This window comes from Lactuca sativa, chromosome 8, assembly GCF_002870075.4.
Source record: "Lactuca sativa cultivar Salinas chromosome 8, Lsat_Salinas_v11, whole genome shotgun sequence".
In the NCBI taxonomy this organism is placed as follows: domain Eukaryota; kingdom Viridiplantae; phylum Streptophyta; class Magnoliopsida; order Asterales; family Asteraceae; genus Lactuca; species Lactuca sativa.
The window spans coordinates 86,337,542-86,354,784 of record NC_056630.2 but is presented as its reverse complement, the minus strand read 5'-3'; the positions used below and the strand labels follow the sequence as shown (position 1 = coordinate 86,354,784).

Here is a 17,243-nt window from a genome sequence, read left to right as displayed (position 1 = left end):
CAGTTTGACTACGAATCTATTTAATATTAAAATATGAAACGGATACGGAGGGGATTTTGGAAACGTAAAATTCTCAAGACTCATTAATATCATCACACAGTTTTACTACTTTACAAAACTAGTCCTTTAATTTCTTTACACATTGTTACTTTGGTACGTCGAAAGTTTACTTTAATATGTTAGTCCCCTAATGAGTGTAGTTTCATGGTTTTGTTGCTCATTGGTTATTTACTTTTCACAAAATTAGGTAATCTATAACCACCATTATATAGTATTACTTGCGATTTGAACTTTCTAAAATGAAATGACTTTATGTTGGAATCCTCTAAACTTTAGTAGTTTCTATAACTAGTTAAAAAAAAATCAACAATCTCATACCTAAGCTATGATACAAAAGTTAGTGACTAAAGAAATAAAAAGACCATTGTCAATATGAAAGTATATAGATGTTTTTAGTATAAGTATCGATTAACAATTATATATCAATAAGAATAATATTGTTGACACTAACAATTATAAAAAAAAAATTAATATATTCCTAATTAAAACTTTGATTTATAATTTTTTTAAAATTTTATCTTTATTATTTGACACTTTAAATTAAAATATCTAATACAGGAATAATTAACTTATAGTATTAAACTACAGGCTATCTCTACAAAGAGGAAGCATCGAATAATAGTTGATATGTGTATACTAAAAATACCAAATTTCGAAATTAAAAGACTAAAGTAGTATTTATGGAATAGTAAAAGGACCATTATTGTAATATTATTAAAAAAAAAGTTATAGTTTCCTGGTGTAAGCAATAAAGAGCCCAAACAACACTTGGAGGAAGAGTCTCGTGGAGACCGTGGGAGTAGGGACCCACATCAATTGCTTTGTACATATAAATAGAAGGCAGTCGAAGAAGAAAGAAGAGCATTCCGAAGTTAAAGATGGCGGAAATTTTTGATAGTGATAATAATCTCAAGAAGAATCGAGTATTTAGGGTTTCAATGTGTGGCGATGCCAAAGAACTCGAACAGATGTCCAGAGACGGCAGTCACTACAGTCTAACCACCGGAATTTTACCCTCGCTCGGTGCTCGTAGCAATCGTCGTGTTAAACTTCGTAACTTCATCGTCTCTCCTTACGATCGCCGTTACAGGTATATACATACACATAATTATCATATATCATCTCGATGAATCAAGTAATCATCTATGATTGTTTTGTGTTTATGTTGAATACTGTTTCTTCATTCTTATACTGTTATACATACAGTTTGAGCGAGCGTATGTTCAGCGATAGATTTAATAGTCACGAAATTGCAACCTGAAACTGGATTTTTGTTGCTATTTTTAGTCTAATTGAAATAGAAGTAACAGTTCGTAATTTCTGTGTGAATCTTCGTAGAGCGTAGTCTGCCGATTTTTGTGAAACCGCCATTGATAGCGTAATGAGTTCCGAGACAGTCACTCTGCTGTAATTTCTTGTACGCTGTGCCTTATCAGTTGTACAGTAGATAGCATTATTACTAGCAAAAGCATTTATATCTCTGCAGTTTTGAAATTTGTTATTATTAGTCGTATCTTCTGCTCAGCGGATATTGCAGAGATTTGTACGTTGATTCTATCATAGTTGTTTTGGAGCGCTTTACTATTTTCATTTCTGAAAACCGCTCAGAATCTTGATTGAGTATTAAATATGTATAAACTTTTAAATTGTTAGTATGCAAAATCAAAGTAAAACAAGAAACATAAATATTGGGCAACTTTAATAAGATTCACGATTAAAGTACTTGGTTTGGACGGAGGTAATTATATATTCGGTTGTCAAAGTGTTGTTTTAAGAATAATGGATGGTGTGTATACGAGAAGAGAAATTCCAAAGGATTTGCTGTTTGTTTTTTGGCTTCAATAGTATATCTCCAAGGGCTCAAATTAAGAATAATTAATAATAATCTCTTTGTTCTTTAAAGTTAATTTAAAGTTAAAATAAAAGGTATCACAAGTCATAGTTGTATTCCTTTTTATGTTTCTATTTTCTCGCTTCATGCATTTATTCTTATTTTGAAAATTGTAAAGAACTAATATTGTATTTAATATCAGAAGCTGACAATTAAAGGAAAACGATATGAGAATTTTTTCTACTTCCGTCTAATTTTGACTCTTTTTGGTGGAAAAGAATGACTTTGCATTCAACGTGTCTTTAAGCCTGTAAAACCAAACTTCTAATCAACATATGTGGGAATCTAGATGATATATACCGTTTCATATTCTATTCTATTAATTACTTAATTAATTAATTATTTCGTCTTGGATTTTTTAAAAACATTATTTATCTTCTGCAGGGCATGGGAAACATTTCTAGTTGTACTTGTACTCTACACTGCTTGGGTGTCTCCATTCGAATTCGGTTTTCTAGAAGAACCACGAAAACCACTTTCGATTATTGACAACGTTGTCAATAGTTTCTTTGCAGTTGACATCATTCTTACGTTCTTTGTAGCTTACCTTGATAAAAACACCTATCTTTTGGTTGATGAACACAAACAAATTGCATGGAGGTATACAAGCACTTGGCTAGTATTCGATATCATTTCCACAATTCCTTCCGAATTAGCCCACAAGATTTCCACCGGATCCTTACAATCCTATGGATTGTTCAACATGTTTCGACTATGGCGTTTACGTAGAGTCAGCGCCTTATTTGCCAGGTACGTTATTTTTTTTCCTAGTTATCCTTGACCTGGCCCACACTGTACTTATAACATCTCACTTGAGATAAAATAGCTCAGGAGGGCCCACATGAATTCAGTTTTTTTTTGGATTTTTGTTTAATTTCTTCTTGTTTTTTTTACAGATTGGAGAAAGATAGACACTTCAATTACTTTTGGGTGCGATGTGCGAAGCTTATTTTCGTAAGTACTATTATCATGACACTACTTAACGCGTGTTTGTTTTTTTGGATATATAGTTAGTGTGTTTTAACATAACGTGTTTCATATAGGTTACCCTATTTGCTGTTCACTCTGCGGGGTGTTTCTATTATTATCTTGCTGCTCATTACCCAAACCCGGGTAGGACTTGGATCGGGTATGATAATGAAGGGTTTAAACAGGAAAGTTTGGGGGTTCGTTACGTTACATCCTTGTATTGGTCAATTACAACTCTCACAACTGTGGGATATGGAGATTTACATGCTCAAAATAGAAGGGAGATGATATTTGTCATATGTTACATGCTTTTCAACCTCGGATTGACTTCATATCTCATCGGAAATATGACAAATTTAGTTGTCCATGGCACCAGTAAAACTAGACAATTTGTAAGTTATCTCGACAGACAAATAACCATTTTTTGAATTATTTGTATTCTGTAGCACCTTAAGCCCAAAGTTACAAACTTTACTCAATAGCTCTTGAAGTTATTGGTAAGCTGATAACTTTGGGCTTATAAGGGCTTACAGTTATCTGTTTATTTACTTTGGGGTTTTTGTGTTTGATGTAGAGGGATTCGATTCAAGCGGCTTCGAGTTTTGCGCATAGAAATCAGTTGCCAGTTCGTTTGCAAGATCAGATGCTTGCTCATTTGTGTTTGAAGTTTAGAACAGATTCAGAGGGTCTACAACAACAAGAGACTCTTGATTCACTCCCGAAAGCCATTCGTTCAAGCATTTCTCACTTCCTTTTCTATTCGCTTCTCGATAACGCCTACTTGTTTCGTGGTGTCTCCAACGACTTGCTTTTTCAGCTGGTATGTTTAATATCTATATCCCTATCACTTTTTAATACAATATATTTTCCTAAAACAGAAATTTTATTTCATAATTAATAACGCTTCATGATTTTTTTTAAGGTTTCGGAAATGAAAGCGGAATATTTTCCTCCAAAGGAAGATGTTATTTTGCAGAACGAAGCACCAACGGATTTCTACATCCTTGTTACAGGAGCAGTGGTGAGTCTTTATTGTCGTATTTATTTTCAATAAGAGTAAATGATTTTTTTTCCTGTTTTGTATCTAATGGTTTAATTATGTAATCAGGAATTGATTGTTATGAAAAACGGAGTCGAACAGGTTATAGGCGAAGCAAGACCTGGTGACCTTTGTGGTGAAATCGGTGTTCTTTGTTATAGACCACAACTTTTTACAGTTCGCACCAAAAGATTAAGCCAGTTATTACGATTAAACCGGACCACCTTTTTGAACATTGTTCAAGCTAACGTTGGTGATGGGACAATCATTATGAACAATCTTCTCCAGGTCTTTATACTGTTAAATATTCTTTTCTTTTTAATACATTGTACTTGGTTGCATTAAACTGATTTTATATTGTATTTTTTTATGGGAACAGCATTTGAAAGACGTAGGTGATCCACATATGGAAACAGTGTTGGTGGAAACAGAGAACATGCTGGCACGTGGAAGGATGGACTTGCCTTTAAGTCTATGCTTTGCTACACTTAGAGGAGACGACCTTTTGTTGCACAAATTGCTCAAGAAAGGTCTTGACCCAAATGAATCCGACAACAATGGGAGAACCGCTTTGGTAAGCATATATCTGAATATATTGAGACATAACATTTATGAAGCTTAATCTTTATATCTGTTTTTTTAATCAATGTGTTTGTTTTGTGTTGTTTTCAGCACATAGCGGCGTCAAAAGGAAGTCAAAACTGTGTGCTTTTACTGCTAGATTATGGAGTAGACCCCAATTGTAAAGATTCAGAAGGGAGTGTTCCATTATGGGAGGCGATAGTTGGTGGCCATGAAACGGTGATTGGAATTCTAGCGGATAACGGCGCCACTTTATCTTCCGGCGATGTGGGCCAGTTTTCTTGCATGGCGGCTGAACAAAACAACCTAGATTTACTCAAAAAGATCATCCAATATGGAGGTGACGTGACATGTCCTAAAAATGACGGCCTGACGGCTCTTCATGTTGCTGTCAATGAAGGCAATGTTGAGATGGTGAGGTTTCTATTAAGTCAAGGAGCTAATATTGACCAAGTAGACGGTCACGGGTGGACCCCACGAGACTTGGCGGACCAACAAGGACATGAAGATATCAAGACGCTTTTCCAATCCGTAATAGTTGACCACCAGTTGACAAAACCACCACCTGTACCACTTGTTTCCATTCCTGAAGACACACGGGCGCATCATGCGCCACATGTACAATTTCTCGGGCGGTTTAAAAGCGAGCCCACGATGACCCGGGCAGGACCGGATACAGACGACGGGCCAGGGTCAGGGTCAGGGTCAGGGTCATGGACCAGGTCAAGGCGGAGGCGTAGAAGTGATAATTTCCATAATTCGCTTTTTGGTATTATGTCAAATAAAAGAGAAGGTGAGAATAGTATAGATTTGGTGTCCCCTAAGCCTACAAGCATTGGGGGTGGGTGGAGAGAGAAGGAGAAGGAGAAGGAGAATCCGGGCAGGATTGTTGTGAGCTGCCCGGAGAAAGGTGATGTTTCGGGCAAGCTTGTTATGTTACCGAAGACGTTTGAGGAGTTGGTTGAAATTGGGTTGAAAAAGTATGGTTTTTTGGGGGCGAGGGTTGTGAATAAAGAAGGGGCGGAAGTAGATGAAATAGATGTTGTTAGAGATGGTGATCATTTGGTATTTGTGAGTGATGCAAACCGGATGAGTGAACAACAAGATGGTGAAAATCTAAGATAACACCATCAAGATTTATCAAATTCTAATCTCATTAATTGTTTATTATATCTTTTTGGGTAGATTTTTAACTTTTTTCCTAACAGATAACCTCACATATATGATATAATATCAATCAATAGTAACATTCTCACATATATGATATAATATCAATCAATAGTAACATTCTCTGTTGTTTCTGCTTTGTTCTTTTGTATCGAAAGTGGATACATTTGTATGAAGTGCATTTAGAAAACACAGATAGACAACTCAAACGATCATATATTGATGTTTATATTATATAACAAGACGGAGGACTTTATAGTATATAGCTTTTGTAAAAGCACTGGTATTTAAACTACCTAACCTTAAGAAAAAACCAGACTTATTATTATTATTATTATTATTATTATATATGTGTATGTGTGTAGGGGAATTTACAGAAGCTTGAGCATCCTAAGGCGGTCTGCATGTTCTGGATCGAGTTTTGGAGGGGAGTAACGTCCATGAAGATCCTCCACTACGTACTCCTATATCAGAAAAAGAAAAAGAAAAAGAAGGATTCAACAAAACAAAAAATATGAATTGGATTTTAGAATTATCTACTCTTTTCTTTGAAAGTGGCCATTAACGATAATGAAAAACACCAATGCGATGATTACACATTTTTTTCGAAAAAGGTCCCCCCCCCCCCTGTTGTCACATCGACTACAAATAATTTATAAAAACATCTAATCTAATAAAAATAATACTGATGTATATAGGACATAACAAACGTGTTTGAGTAAACGTTTTTTAATCTAAAAATAATTGTTACTTATATATAAACGTTGTAGATTTAAATGTTATTATTGTTTCATAAAGTACAATTAATTGTTAATGTAAATATCAAAATCGGTAAAGTCATAAAAAATAACAAAAATGTTAAACTCATTTATGGGCATTTAAGAAGATTAGGTAGTAGGTAGTATGTACCTGGGTAAGTTCTTTTTTGGTGAGGATATGGTAGTGCCTTTGCCAGATCCTTTGTATAACCATGGTGGCAGCAAGAAAGCCATAGGCAATTCCAAGTATGATGAATATAACAATGAAAACGATAACCAAAGCCAAACACGCTTCCATTGATGCAGGAAAACAGTCCAAAATTCCCCACCCAAAACAGCAGTTTTGACACCCAGCCATTCGCGGATCATTGTTCAGAGATGTACAATGAACTATCACCCCAATAAACCCAACCACCACAAAAAAACCAATCACCCCTGTTTTCATATTACATATATAACAATACTTCAATCACTAAATCAATAAATGAGAGAAATAGCAATGTAATTTCATTGGTTTTTAATTACAGCATATGTCTTAGATTTTTTACTGTATTTGAATAGATTCTCACCTTCAAGATTTGCGTATTTACAAAACACGTACCTACACAATAGTAGAATGGTAGAGGATGAGTTGATAAAATTCGATCCCAGCTGTCGCTAAAAGAAGTTCTGAAAGATCCATCTTTGTCCACAATGTATGCAACACCTCCAATCAGTCCAATCACCTGCATCAGTTAATGTTGTATGATTACTTAAAAAAAATACTATGAATTGAATTTGGAAGAAAAAGAAAAAGAAAAATGAAGATTTTCTCACAGTTTGAACAGCTAAAAAGACAAGGAAGACATCCCTAGCAACAAATAGCCTGAACTTAATCTTGCGCCATGAGTTGTCTTTCAACTCAACAACTTGAAGATGAAACTGAGCTTTGCAAGTCATGCAATGAGAAAAGGCAAATCCTTCCTGTTTAAAAGTAACAAATGTAAAAAAAAAAAATTGTAAAATAATTCTTGATAAATTTAGGGTGATAATTAGTAATTGTCATTCATCACCTTGACAGATCGCCAGTGGTCAAGGCATGCACGATGAACAAACTGCTGTGTGCCTTTGCACATGCATGGAGATATCAGATCATCATCTACAAAAAGAAAGAATTAATGAGGAATTGTTATGGAATCGGAGATATTTCTTACTAAAAATAGAAGTTAATAGTACCAAAGATTAGAAATTGACACTATATAATCCTGATATACCACTAGTCATCAAACAAATTGAATAACTTTCTTACAGTGTTGTGTCTCTTACAATTTGGGGATTGGAGAGAAGAGACGTTAACAAATTAAAGAGGGACAAGGGGGACTCAAATTCTCTTTATTACACTAGATAATTTAATAACTTGTCTTATGATAAAAGCATTATAAAACTTGATCGATAGCAATTTGGGATCGACAATTATAGTAAGAATCATTTGAAAGAGAAGCCAAATTTAGCAAAATGAATCCCTTTGTAGAGCAATTTAGAGACATGATATATGCAGCAAGCAAATCTAGACTGATTTTGTCAAGTCATTTTAAGTACATCAGTAAGATATAGGAGTAAAAACTTTAACACAAATGTACACATTTGATCATAGAAGCACTTTAAGCATTTTCTGATTTCCATGTATTTAGAGAATATATGTAAAATGTTCAACATCACACCGATTGTGAAGTAACGACTTCAAACTCGTTTCAGAAGAGCATAAGTAAATTTATGCGAATTTAATCAATGAGAAGTAGAAAACTCTAAAACTGAATTGTGCTCTTTATGAACTTATCGATTTCACTATTTATGAAAAAATAAAATATAACATTCACCTTCCTCGCCGTCGCATTCAAGGCAGATACGGCAAGTGGTTATCGATCCAGCTTCAACATCTTCACACGTAATCTCAGTAGAACCCAAACCCGCCGCCGCTGCCAACGACGATGAACCAGAAGCAGCATTTTGGTGATTCTGAAGTAGAGGATCCGTATCGCTAGGGTTTATGAAACCGCTTGCTTCCAGCTCAATTTCTCCGGCCATTTTCGCAGATTTTAACCTAATTAATCGACGGAAGCACAAAAAATTCGCAGATTGTTAAACTAACGATCAAAATCACATAAGAATATAAGATAATGAGAACGGAAAGTGAAGTACCAAGCTTATACTGAAGTAGTGATCATGAAACAGTAGTATGAACAGTTCAAAGTGATTAACCTAAGACTTGCATAAATGTGTATTGGGTGGGGAATTGAAGAAGATGGTGATAGAAAATGTTGAACAGCCCCGTCAGCTCATGGAACCGACTGCTGCTACATGGGATGTGGGCACTCATCTGTTATCTATTTATATCCGCTTTTCCCCAAATACATACTATTTTCGTCTATAAATAAATATATATTGTTAAAAGTATATTCTTTTTTTTATTTATTTATTTACAACTATTTCTTTTTCTCAAACTTATCTCTTGATTGATTCTTCCATCCTTTATTTATGTTTATGTTTTGTTAATTTATGTATAATGCAAAGTTATATCTTTAATAAATATAACATTTCTTATAAACGATTTGATTATATATATATATTTGAATGTACCTTAGGCAAAGTTATACATATTAGTTTGTTTTTTTAAAAGGTAAATACTTATATTAAAATTCTAACAAAACACTAGAATTAAAAAAACAACACCAATTACAATGGGTTTAAAAACCAAGCTTTCCAAGATACATTGGGTTGGAAGCTTTACTTTTAAGCCAAGAAAAAGAAAATGCAGCATATTAGTATGTTTTTGTTTAAAGAAAAATATAAATAAGTTTAATCATAATAAATTTGAAAAAAATAGTAAAAATTAACCTAATTATCAAAAGAACTATAAATTTAACAGATAATATATACAAAATTGACAACCACCTATGAAATAATGACACGCCTATTAAATAATGACACTCATCTAAAAAATGATGTTGCAACCAAAACGATATCATTTTGAAAAAAAAAATCTAATTTTTCCGTATGTAAAACGTGGGTTCTATCTATAAAAATACAAAAAAAGAAATTTAAAATTTCAAAAAAAAAAGGATGAAGTCTATATGTGTTGGTGAATTTTTCAAAAACCATTTTCACAACAAAAAAAAAAACTTAACTTTGTAGTTTTCATCTACAAAATAAAAAATAAAAAAAAAATTCTCATAGATTTTCGTAGGCATGTTTGCAAAATACTAAAATCTCTTTTTTTTCTTCTGTAATTGGACTAAACTTTTACTATTTTCTGGAAAGTGTTTAAATAAAATTAGACATTATTTTATTTTATTTTATTTAACCCGTTTGATCATTATTAAAAAAATAATATGTTAAAATCTTTTTCCTTTTAATACTATCAGATCGTTATCATGATCTCTAAAACTATCATATTTATTACAATTTCTCTATTTATAGTAAACATGTTTTTTTGTTAGTGAAGGAAGGCCGATATTTCCCCACGGGAAATGAATTTTCTAAATATAGATAAATCTTCTACCTAGATTCATTTTTTATTTATTTATGAACATTCATCCAAAAAAGTTAGTGGTTAGTTGTAGAACTTTTATTTTGAGTTGAAGTTAATATTGTCAAATTTTCAGTATGGTCCTTGTGTTTTTTGAAAAGCGGTAAGTTGCTGATACATGGTTTCAAAAAGTTGCAGTTTTGATATTTTTTAACATTTCGGTAGTAAAGTCGGGGTAGTAAAGTCGGGTTATGCTTTTATCTTTTGAATATTTTTATACTTTTAGAATACTAGAATTTCTATTTTTATGTGACATCCTTAATTTTCCCAACTAAAAAAGACCGTTTTATTTATGTTATTTTTAAAACATAATTTATTTATAAATGCGGAATTTGTCCATAAAAAGTATTTTCATAAAAATGTTTTTGTTGATTATTATAAACTTTGGGATGTTATAACTGATACAAGAAACATAAGCACAAACATAATTATTACAAGCCTTACAATAACTCATTGCACTAATGACCTATACTCCTTGAATTTCTCAATGGGTCCTGTGATACAAGAAAACTGAAAAGGTCAGACTTGAGAGCCTGATGAGCACATTGAGTTTCCAACCCACAATATTATTATTATATTGTTTTAAGTATATATAACACACCAAACATATTAATCCGGATTACTCATTCCCGTTATTCTCACTCTTTGATCCTAAATGATAATCTCGAGGGACCTATCCTAGAGAATCTATGTAACAACGAGTAGATAATATAGCATCGGGGATTCCTTAATACACATCAACAAGGCAACAATTAGGAGGATAAAGTACTCAAATAAAAACACAATCCATACATCCTGATAGTATGATTCAGTAACACCTACAAATTATGAGTATGCTAGTGTTCCACTGAATTGTTTAGAAGAGTTTATGGTTATCATCAATACTCTGCTAGATGACCGCTCTTAGTTAGGCATGGTCGCTCACTACTATTTTCTCTTGTATGGTCTCTCACCACTATTTTCTCTAGTATGGTCTCTCACCGCTATTCTATCTCTGGCACGGTCTCTCACCACTATTTTATCTGGTATGGTCTATAACCACTCTTCTATCTCTGGCATGGTCTCTCACCATATATACTATCTCTTTTATCTCTCTACCTTTTTTACCCGATACAATATAAGTAAGATAAAATACATATATAATTTAATGCAAGTAAAAATCATTATCTCATTTAACACAATTATCAGGAACACAAATAATAAACGCATAAGGCGTCTAAGCAAATTGAATACTTGATATATATATATATATATATATATATATATATATATATATATATATATATATATCATACATATTTATAAAGCTAGCATTTTTTCTTGAATCTCATGCATTTGAAAACCCCTTTTTTAACTTCCTTTCACCACATTCATTTGAAACTCCCATGACTTTTCAATTTTTTTACAATAATATTATAAATAAGTTAAATAATGTTCTATAAACAAGAAAGAGTGTTTTATTACAATGTCTTCATCCCACATCGATGGTGAGAGTAAACAAGGGAATGTTTCCTCATCTATAAATATGAAATGTTGTGAAATGTTTCAAAGGGACCAAACCATGAGAACTTCCGCATGCCTACCTTTGTAGGATTTTGAAGGTATTATTTAGTGAGATTGTCTATATTGATAAGTGTCCAGTTAACTTTTAGAATTCCAAAAATGGTTTTGAACTGAATTTATTCAGGTTTAAACCGTGTTTCAGTTAGAAAAAAATTATGTAATTGAGTATATTGACTTGAACCGGAGCTGGATCAATTTGGACCGATAAATGAATCATTTTCCTTTCACAACAAACATTTGAAACTCCCATGATTTTTTAAATTATTTCTAATAATATTATAAATAAGTTACATAATTGTATATAAATATAAAAAAGCATCTACCTAAACCTAAAATTATAATTGTTTGAAAAATCACTTTTATTCAAAAGCACGAAATATATACAAACCAAGTTTCACTAGAAAATATATATATATATATATATATATATATATATATATATATATATATATATATATATATATATATATATATATATATATAGTTTGGTATATTTAGTTGAATCGGTGCGAGTTTGATCTATTTGGACCACAAAAGAAGCATTTTCCTTTCATTACATTTGAAACTCTCAAGATTTTTCAAATTGTTTCCAATGATATTTAAAAAAAGTTACATAATGTTATATAAATATAAAAAAAAACATCTACCTAAGCATAAAATTATAATTGTTTGAAATTCGATTTGATCAAAAGCACGAAATATATACTCAGATTATATTTTATAAATGAATTCTTTTTATAATGAACTTTTGAATCATGAAAATACATATAAACAAACTTTCTATATTAAGTACCTAACTGAATTTATGATTTTAGAATTAAACAAAAAGTTATTCAATAAAAACTTATTTTTTTGGATAGCCACTTACGAGATTATAGAAAAATTGAACTATTGAACAATAAAGAAAGGGTAAACAAGAGAAATAGTGTTTTACTAAACAAGTTGAATAATGTTTTATAAACAAGAAAGTGTGTTTTATTACAATGTCTTCATCCCATATCGATGGTGAGAGTAAACAAAAGAACGTTTCCTCTTCTATAAATAGGAAAGGTTGTGAAATGTTTCAAAGGAACCAAACCATGAGAACTTCCTTATGGCTACCTTTTTAGGATGTTGAGGGTATTTTTTGGTGAGATTGTCTTTATTGGCAACTGTCCATTTAAGTTTTAGAATCCTGAAAATGGTTTTGAACAAGATTTTTTTAGGTTCAGTTTCAGCTGAAAAACCGTTATGTAGTTTGGTATATTGAGTTGAATCGGTCTGAGTTTGATCAACTTGGACCGATAAAGGAAGCATTTTCCTTTCAGCACATACATTTGAAACTCTCATGATTTGTCAAATTGTTTCTAATAATATTTTAAATAAGTTACCTATACATGAAATTATAATTGTTTGAAAAATAAATTTGATTCAAATACACAAAATATATACAAACCAGGTTTCAATGGAAAAAACGTTATGTAGTTTTGTATATTAAGCTGAATCGGTCCGAATTTGATCAATTTGGACCGATAAATGAAGCATTTTCCTTTCACCACATACATTTGAAACTCCCATGATTATTAAAATTGTTTATAATAATATTATAAGTTACATAATGTTATATAAATATAAAAAAATCTACCTAAACATAAAATTATAATTGTTTGAAAAATCATTTTGATTCAAAAACACGAAATATATATTCGATTATATTTATAAATGAATTCATTTTATAATGACATTTTGAATCATGAAAATACATATAAACAAACTTTCTATATTAAGTACCTAACTAAATTTATGATTTTAGGATTTAACAAAAAGTTATTCAATAAAAACTTAATTTTTTTATAGCACCTTAAGAGATTACTGAAAAATGGAACTATTAAACATTAAATTTTCTGGATAACATTTTAGTTTTATTATTTAATATTTTATTTAACAAAATGAAATTATTGGCAAATAAAGAAATGAGTTTAATTAAAATGTCTTCATCTCACATTGATCGTGAGAGTAAACAAGAGAATGTATTTTTCTCTATAAATAGGAAAAGTTGTGAAATATTTCAAAGGGACTAAGCCGTGAGATCTTCCTTGCATCTAACTTTGTAGGACGTTGAGTGTATTTTTTTGGTGAGATCGTCTTTGTCGACAAGTGACCAATTAAATTTCAGAATTTCGAAAATGATTTTGGACCGTATTTTTAGATTTGGATCGAGTTTAATAAATATCCGAGTGTTTTCTGGCTGAGTTAGGCAAACTCGCTTCCATTGGAGGCTGAGGTTAAGTAACATGTCCAATATTTGGTTGTGTTAGCCAAGTTTTACAACCATGTATGTAATACAATTTAAAGTTTTAACCTTATAAAAAACGTCACTATTATCATATGTTCTACATAATTATGGTAATATTTATGATACAAAACATTTTTTTTACTATTTAAGATAAATAGTTGTCTCTATTATCATATGTTGTACAAAATAATAAAATTTAAGATAGATAAAAAGATGTCTCTATATTATCATATTTTCTACATAATGATAATATTTAATATAAATGTTTTAATTTAATATGAAATTATTATTTAATAGATAACAATAACGATTTATTTATTAATTTTTTTTTCCATTTTAACCATATAACTTTGTATATGCAAAACATCTTCAAGTTCCAACCTTATCTCTTATGATATAGTTCAACATAATAAAAATACTAAAAATATTTTTTATATTTTTTATGAAATTGTTATTTAATTTTTAATAACAATGATTTAGTTATTTTTAATATAAAATATTTTTTTATATCCCACGCAACGCGCGGACATTCGCCTAGTATATATATATATATATATATATATATATATATATATATATATATATGTGTGTGTGTGTGTGTGTGTGTGTGTGTGTGTGTAAGCTGAAAGTAACTATCTACTCACATGATAAAAGTGGATGCCTCAAAATTTGGTCAGAACTTCGCCTTGGTACCTTATCTTTACCTTTGACGTGACCTAGTATGACAATTATTAAGTCTTAGTCTAACACACCTGGTGACTAATGATAGTCTAGATTCCTCACTAATCCCAATGTCTACATCAAGATCTATCAAGTAAGGAACAACCAGGTAGGATCATATCTGAGGTAGGGTCCGTTTGGTATACATAGTATACTGTTTGGAAATCTCACTTTAAACACCTCACAAAATCCAGCCTAGACATCATCCATGTAAGTAGATCATTTAGTATAACGACTTGGAATTACTGATAAATATTATTTATAGGTTCATAATAACGACTTATGACTATAAATAAAAGTTATACCGAAAGCAAAAGAGTGTAGCTTAACTTATAGAGGTTTTAGCGAAAGTCGGGAAAACACACAAACATGTCGGACCCTCTGACACACTAGAGCCCTGCTACGGACTATTAAAAACCCCTAAAGTTAGCCCTAAAGAAATCTAGAGGTTTGAGAGAGAGCTGTGGAAGTTTTTCAGTGGAAATGAGATGAATTTGGAAGGGTTTATATGGGTTGTTGGGAGGCGCGTCGCACCCTCTTGCCCTGCTAGCTCCTCCTAACTTGTGTTATGTGTCATGTCCGGAATGAGTCACCTCCCAATCTCCCACCTTTCTAGAAGCAACCACGTGTCGCGATTTTGGTGAGCCATGTGTCGGCTTTTTGTGGTGCCATGTTACCATGTCTCATAAAGAATTTGGCCACCCAACATTGCCACGTGGCACTCTCTCGTGGTTTCATGTCATCGTGCACGTCACGTACTACGCGAGTGCGAATTTCCAGATTTTCGAAAATTCATAACTTCTTAATAGGAGCTTCGTTTTTGACGTTCTTTAAATCCCGAAATCCTCTCGACGAGTTATACAACTTTCATTAAGCTCTCAACCGCTAATTCTCACTCTAACAAAAAATCATATTTAGACCAGTTTAGATTGTTAAAGTCTATGCAAAATTCATAACTCATTTATACGAACTCCGTTCTCGACTGTCTTTATATCGATAGGTTCATATTCACGAGATCTTCAATTCTCCTTTAGATTGTTTTGACTAACAATCAATCAATCGATTAGAATTCCGACTTCCATGCCCACACTGTTGCTCTGAAACTTCGAAAAATCATAACGTCCTTTCACGAATTCAGATTTAGACGTTCTATATATATGCACGCTCTCGGTTCTACGACTTTTGTTTAGATCATTTAGGCTAAAAAGTAATTTATCAAAAATTCACTTTTTCCGATATACAAATATGTGTCGATTTAATCGTGAAACTTTGAAGAAACATAACTTCTTCATACGAAAGTCGGATTTCAGTGTTCTTTATATGTACGAAATCATTGTCATATATATTATAACTTTGGTTAAGATTATTTATCATATATAACCTTCTATCAAAAAGTCATTTTTAATACTTATTATATATTAATTGACTAGCCCGAATCTGCGGGTGTTACATTTTATTTTAGTATATTTAAAATAGATACAATACCATTTATAGCGGCGTACTTTCAATGGGTTTGAACTCGAAAACTGGAAACACATGAGCTCATAATCCCACAGTTTTAAATCCAAAAACCCATAAACCCAACCCAAAACACCGAAAAAACGACCCATGCAAAAACCGAACCCATATAGGTCTAAAAACCGAAAACCGACTTTCTACGGTTTGATTCAGATTTAACAAAAAAAACCAATTAATATATATCCCTAGTGGTGGCGGCAGCTAAAGGTAGTAATGGCAACTTGCCACTTTTAGAAAAGCAAAGAGACGATTCTTAAATTTTAACAAGTGCTATTGGTATTTAAAATTAAAAAAATAAAAACGGAAGTAATAGACAAAATGTTAAAAACGGTCCGTTCATGTCATTTTATCAAACAATAATAGGCCATGTTTTGAAAACCGAATCGGACCGGCCGGTTCGACCGGTTCAACTGGGAACCGGTCTCGGATCCAGTTCTCAAATGTCAAAAAACCGGTATTCATATGAACCGGTGAAAACCGGTAAAAACCAGTCGAACCGGTCAAAACCGAAAATTTTAAAAAATATTTATTTTTTTCATTTTTTGTATTTTTTATATAATTAAATATAATTATGACATCATTCGGTTTTTTCGGTTTTTGAGACCGATCCGACGGTTGGACCACCTGAACCATCGAACTGGTAAAACGGCCGGTTCGGTTTTCAAAACCTTGATAATAGGTAAGTTCATAAACTTCTCCCCCATCACAACCACAATAAATTGCATGACCACCGCATTGAAATTTCTCTTACGACTTCCACCGCTTCGTCTTACATAAATTCTACTAGTTTTTTAGGTGTAACAATCTTAGATAAATTTTGTTGTAAATGGATAAGAACACTTTGTGCAAGATATATAAATTCATTGCTTGAAATATTTTCGTCTTCCTGATTCAAAGCATATATTACGAATAATAATTATTGGAATGCAAGTGGAATATATCAATTAGTAATCATCAAAATAAACAAATTATCATGTTTACCACACACTTCGACAAATAGTAATCATATTCATAACAAGATCCGGTTAGTCATGGTTATCCTATCCCATTAGGTAACTAAAACCTTTATACACCCCCGTCCAATAAGAAATACATCCAAAAATCAAAATCAAAATTATATATATATTTTTGGAACT

At 31.9% G+C, this 17,243-nt stretch overlaps 2 protein-coding genes across 2 annotated transcripts; one reads left to right on the top strand and one right to left on the bottom strand.

The window, feature by feature from the left end:
* Positions 1-848: 848 nt before the first annotated feature.
* On the top strand, positions 849-5,711 carry LOC111883594 (potassium channel AKT1). The gene is made up of 9 exons (XM_023879923.3): positions 849-1,150; positions 2,336-2,701; positions 2,848-2,905; positions 2,995-3,312; positions 3,495-3,740; positions 3,843-3,941; positions 4,029-4,247; positions 4,339-4,533; positions 4,632-5,711. The coding sequence occupies exons 1-9, from the start codon at positions 939-941 to the stop codon at positions 5,664-5,666; spliced, it is 2,748 nt and encodes a 915-aa protein (XP_023735691.1). The 5' UTR covers positions 849-938; the 3' UTR covers positions 5,667-5,711.
* Positions 5,712-5,906: 195 nt separating this feature from the next.
* On the bottom strand, positions 5,907-8,811 carry LOC111883595 (uncharacterized). Its single transcript, XM_023879924.3, has 7 exons — positions 8,645-8,811; positions 8,323-8,546; positions 7,519-7,604; positions 7,283-7,429; positions 7,068-7,191; positions 6,618-6,901; positions 5,907-6,172 (listed from the first exon to the last, which is right to left on the bottom strand). The coding sequence occupies exons 2-7, from the start codon at positions 8,528-8,530 to the stop codon at positions 6,080-6,082; spliced, it is 942 nt and encodes a 313-aa protein (XP_023735692.1). The 5' UTR covers positions 8,531-8,546; positions 8,645-8,811; the 3' UTR covers positions 5,907-6,079.
* Between the last annotated feature and the right edge of the window lie 8,432 nt (positions 8,812-17,243).

Excerpts from the sequence above, each read along its gene's own strand:
- LOC111883594 (XM_023879923.3), top strand. The coding sequence starts at position 939 with ATGGCGGAAATTTTTGATAGTGATAATAATCTCAAGAAGAATCGAGTA. Across the intron at positions 2,906-2,994 it reads GATGTGCGAAGCTTATTTTC|GTTACCCTATTTGCTGTTCA; the intron begins GTAAGTACTATT and ends TGTTTCATATAG. Across the intron at positions 3,741-3,842 it reads ACGACTTGCTTTTTCAGCTG|GTTTCGGAAATGAAAGCGGA; the intron begins GTATGTTTAATA and ends ATTTTTTTTAAG.
- LOC111883595 (XM_023879924.3), bottom strand. The coding sequence starts at position 8,530 with ATGGCCGGAGAAATTGAGCTGGAAGCAAGCGGTTTCATAAACCCTAGC. Across the intron at positions 7,605-8,322 it reads TGAATGCGACGGCGAGGAAG|ATGATGATCTGATATCTCCA; the intron begins GTGAATGTTATA and ends TTCTTTTTGTAG. Across the intron at positions 7,430-7,518 it reads ACCACTGGCGATCTGTCAAG|GAAGGATTTGCCTTTTCTCA; the intron begins GTGATGAATGAC and ends ACTTTTAAACAG.